The sequence below is a fragment of the Carlito syrichta genome, unplaced genomic scaffold (assembly GCF_000164805.1).
Source record: "Carlito syrichta isolate Samal-C Ts95f unplaced genomic scaffold, Tarsius_syrichta-2.0.1 Scaffold309885, whole genome shotgun sequence".
Classification (NCBI taxonomy): Eukaryota; Metazoa; Chordata; class Mammalia; order Primates; family Tarsiidae; genus Carlito; species Carlito syrichta.
The window spans coordinates 305,474-307,603 of record NW_007253981.1 but is presented as its reverse complement, the minus strand read 5'-3'; the positions used below and the strand labels follow the sequence as shown (position 1 = coordinate 307,603).

The 2,130-nt window shown below is 46.2% G+C and overlaps 1 protein-coding gene across 1 annotated transcript in view; it reads right to left on the bottom strand.

Annotated features, from left to right (window-relative positions):
• The window catches only part of SLC25A20 (solute carrier family 25 member 20), a 26,500-nt gene that overhangs the window by 17,174 nt on the left and 7,196 nt on the right, over positions 1-2,130 (bottom strand). The window contains exon 3 of the mRNA XM_008068159.2: positions 194-321. Coding sequence (XP_008066350.1) covers positions 194-321 — 128 coding nt within the window. The remainder of the gene's footprint in view (positions 1-193; positions 322-2,130) is intronic.

Here is a 2,130-nt window from a genome sequence, read left to right as displayed (position 1 = left end):
GTCGAGGCTGTGGTGGCCGTGAGTGTGCCACTGCACTCCAGTCTGGGCAACAGAGTGAGACTCCAACTCAAAAATAAATAAATAAAGGCCCAAAAGAACAGCCATTTTTTGTCTGCTAAGGTTCTTTTCTTTAACTCCATGTCATACCACCAGTCAGAACAGCACTGAGTACTCCAGGACTGTAAGTACTCACCTGAGCACATCCTCTGGGTGTTTCTGTTGTAGTTTCTTCCCCAAACCAAACCCAAAGAAACACACTGCAAACATGGGGGTGACCCCGATGATAGGGGCAGTCATTCCCCGGTATAGCCCTGTGATGCCCTGCAAGGAATCACAAGCAGAAGCTGTTTACAGACACCACCACCATTTATATGACTGAAAGAGGACAGAATTTCCTGTTACCTAGAAATTCTCCATCTAGCAATGTACCCTAAAAAAATACTCAGAGATATAAAAAGAATGACATATCTTTTATTTATTTATTTATTTTGAGTTAGGGTTCTCATTTTGTTACCCAGGCTGAAGTGCAGTGGCATGACCATGGCTCACTGAAGCCTTGACCTCCTGGTCTCAAGCAATCTGCCTACCTTAACTTCCTGAGTAGCTGAGACTGCAGGCACATGCTACCAGGCCTGGCTAATTTTTTTTTTGGAGAGATGAGGTCTCACTATATTGCTTATGCTGGGACATAAGGCTTGTTTTTGTTTTTGTTTTTTGAGTTGGAATCTTACTCTGTCACCCAGGCTGGAGTGCAGTGGCAAGCTCACAGCCACCATAGCCTCAACCTGCTGGGTTCAGGTGATCCTCCTGCCTCAAACTTCCAAGTAGTTAGGACTACAGGCATGCACTGCCATGCCAGGCTAATTTTTTTTTAAATTATAGAGATGAGGTCTTGCCAATTTGCCCAGGCTGCTCTCGACCCCTGGGTTCAGGCAATCTCCTCACCTCCACCTCCCAAAGTGTTGGGATTACTGTTGTTAGCCACCACTACCAGCACATAAGGCATTTTTGAGGTACCAAAATTTTGGACAACGTATGGTGATTGACCTCTGTAATCCCAGCACTTTGGGAAGACAAGTCAGGAGGATGGCTTGAGGCGAGGAGTTCAAGACCAGCCTGGGCAACATAGCGACACCCCATCTCTACAAAAAATTTTAAAAATTAGTTAGGTATAGTGGCACTTGCCTGTAGTCCCAGCTACTCAGGAAGCTGAGGTGGAAGGATCCCTTGAGCCCATGAGTTCAAGGGTGTAATGAGCTATGTGCTCTGTGCTCCTTCCTGGACAACAGAGCAAGACCCTGTCTCAAAATAATAGTAACATCAAAATTTTGAAACAAACCTAAAAGCTGCTAAATAGGAGATAAATTATGGGAGTTCCATAAATGGACTATCACATAGCTATAAAATCACATTGCAACGTGAGATTATCACCAGACATGGTGGCTCAGCACTTTGGGAGGTCGAGGCAGAGAGGATTTCCTGAACCCAAGGATTTGACACCAGCCTGGGCAACTTGGTGAGACATCGTCTTAACAATAAATCAAAAAATTAGCCAGGCATGGTAGCACATTCCTGTAGTTGCAACTACTTGGAAGGCTGAGGAGGAAGTACTGCCTGAACCCCGCAGGTCATTGCTGTGGTAGTCATGAGTGCGCCACACTGCACTCCAGCCTGGATAACAGAGTGAGACTCTGACTCAAAAAAAGAAAAAGAAGCCGAGCTCGGTGGCTCAGCCTGTAATCCCGTGCCTTTGGGAGGCTGAGGTGAGTGGACTGCCTGAGCCCGCGGGTTCGAAACCTGCCTGGGCAGCGAGACCTCATCTCTACAATAAAATCAGAAAATCAGCCGGGTGTGGTAGCGCGCGCCTGTAATTCCGGCTACTCAGAAGGCTGAGGCAGAAGCATCTCCGGAGCCCAGCAGGTCGAGGCTGTGGTGGCCGGGAGCGGCCACTGCACTCCAGTCTGGGCATAGAGTGAGATTCCAACTCAAAAAAAAAAAAAAAAAATTTTTTTTATCATACTTTGTGGTTAAGTCCAATTCACTATTTTCATGATTACAACTTTATACATATTTTTCTCTCTTTTTTTTTTGAGTTGGAGTCTCACTCTGTCGCCCAGACTGGAGTGCAGT